A 1683-nucleotide genomic window follows, 5' to 3' on the forward strand; every position below is an offset into this window, starting at 1 on the left:
GCCCAGCTCCCTCAGCCTCTTCTCAAAGACAAAGTGCTTTAGCCGCCCATCTTGGGGGCCCTTTCCTAAACTGACTCGAGCTTGCCGACATCTTTCTATATTGGGATCTGAAATCTGGACACAGTATTCTGCATAAACCCTTCCCTCAATCTCCTGGCCATGCTCTGGTCGTCCAGCCCAGGACACTGCTGGCCTCCCTTGCTTCCAGGGCACACGGCTGCCTCCTCTCCAGCTCCCTGCCCACCAGGACCTTTCCCACTGGGCTGCTCCCAGCCTGGCAGCCCCCAGCCTGTGCCATTGCCAGGGTGAGTCCCCTGGCACAAACTGGCATCTGTCCTTCTGGAATACTTAAGAAAGAGGGGATGAATAATGGCATTTCTTTGCAGACAACATCATCACAAGTGCAAAAAGGAAACAAAGAAAGAAAAAAAAAAAAGAAGGAAAGACAGACCTGTCCTGTCACGACATACGCTGGGAGTCATTTGCAGAGGAAGGGACACAGTTGCTGGCTGTTGAAAAACATCTAATCAGTTTCCTCAGGGCATCCTTGAGCTCCTGATTCCTGACGCTATAGATGAGCGGGTTCACTGTTGGAGGCAGAACCGAGTACAGAACTGCCATCACCAGATCCAGGGATGGGGAGGAGATGGAGGGGGGCTTCAGGTAGGCAAACATGCCAGTGCTGACAAACAGGGAGACCACGGCCAGGTGAGGGAGGCACGTGGAAAAGGCTTTGTGCTGCCCCTGCTCAGAGGGGATCCTCAGCACAGCCCTGAAGATCTGCATATAGGACAGCACAATGAAAACAAAACATCCCCAAAAAAGAAAACCACTAACCACAAGAAGCCCAACTTCCCTGAGGTAGGAGTGTGAGCAGGAGAGCTTGAGGAGTGGGGGGATTTCACAGAAGAACTGGTCCACAGCATTGCCCTTGCAGAGGGGTAGTGAAAATGTATTGGCAGTGTGAAGGAGAGAATTGAGAAAAGCAGTGCCCCAGGCAGCTGCTGCCATGTGGACACAAGCTCTGCTGCCCATCAGGGTCCCATAATGCAGAGGTTTGCAGATGGCAACATAGCGGTCATAGGCCATGACAGTCAGAACACAATACTCTGCTACAACTAAAAAGAGAAACCAAAAGACTTGAGCAAAACATCCCGAGTAGGAGATGGCCCTGGTGTCCCACAGGGAATTGGCCATGGATTTGGGAACAGTGGTGGAGATGCAGCCCAGGTCAAGGACAGAGAGGTTGAGGAGGAAGAAGTACATGGGGGTGTGGAGATGGTGGTCGCAGGCTATGGCGGTGATGATGAGGCCGTTGCCCAGCAGGGCAGCCAGGTAGATGCCCAGGAAGAGCCAGAAGTGCAAGAGCTGCAGCTCCCGCGTGTCTGCGAAGGCCAGGAGGAGGAACTGGGTGATGGAGCTGCCGTTGGACATTTTCTCTTTCTAGGTATGGGGACCTGTCCAAGGAAGAGAGGTCATTGACAGCTTAGGACAAACATCTTGAAATAAATCTCAATGTTTCTCATTGAAATGCTCGAATTGTCTTTATTCTTTGGGAGCACTTTCATTCAGCTCCTTTTCTAGAGCTCCTTTGTTTGCTTGTTGAGTGTACAGTGAGGAGCAGGGTCTCTGCTGTGGGCTCCAGAAGAGATAGTTCTGCCCTACAGTGGGGCAGGGTGAGGA

General features: G+C 52.2%; 1 protein-coding gene across 1 annotated transcript; it reads right to left on the reverse strand.

Moving 5' to 3' along the window:
* Positions 1-216: 216 nt before the first annotated feature.
* LOC142076590 (olfactory receptor 14A16-like) lies at positions 217-1449 on the reverse strand. The gene has a single exon (XM_075138883.1). The coding sequence runs from the start codon at positions 1432-1434 to the stop codon at positions 460-462; it is 975 nt and encodes a 324-aa protein (XP_074994984.1). The 5' UTR covers positions 1435-1449; the 3' UTR covers positions 217-459.
* Positions 1450-1683: the final 234 nt, after the last annotated feature.

This window comes from Calonectris borealis, unplaced genomic scaffold (assembly GCF_964195595.1).
Source record: "Calonectris borealis unplaced genomic scaffold, bCalBor7.hap1.2 HAP1_SCAFFOLD_66, whole genome shotgun sequence".
Taxonomy (NCBI): domain Eukaryota; kingdom Metazoa; phylum Chordata; class Aves; order Procellariiformes; family Procellariidae; genus Calonectris; species Calonectris borealis.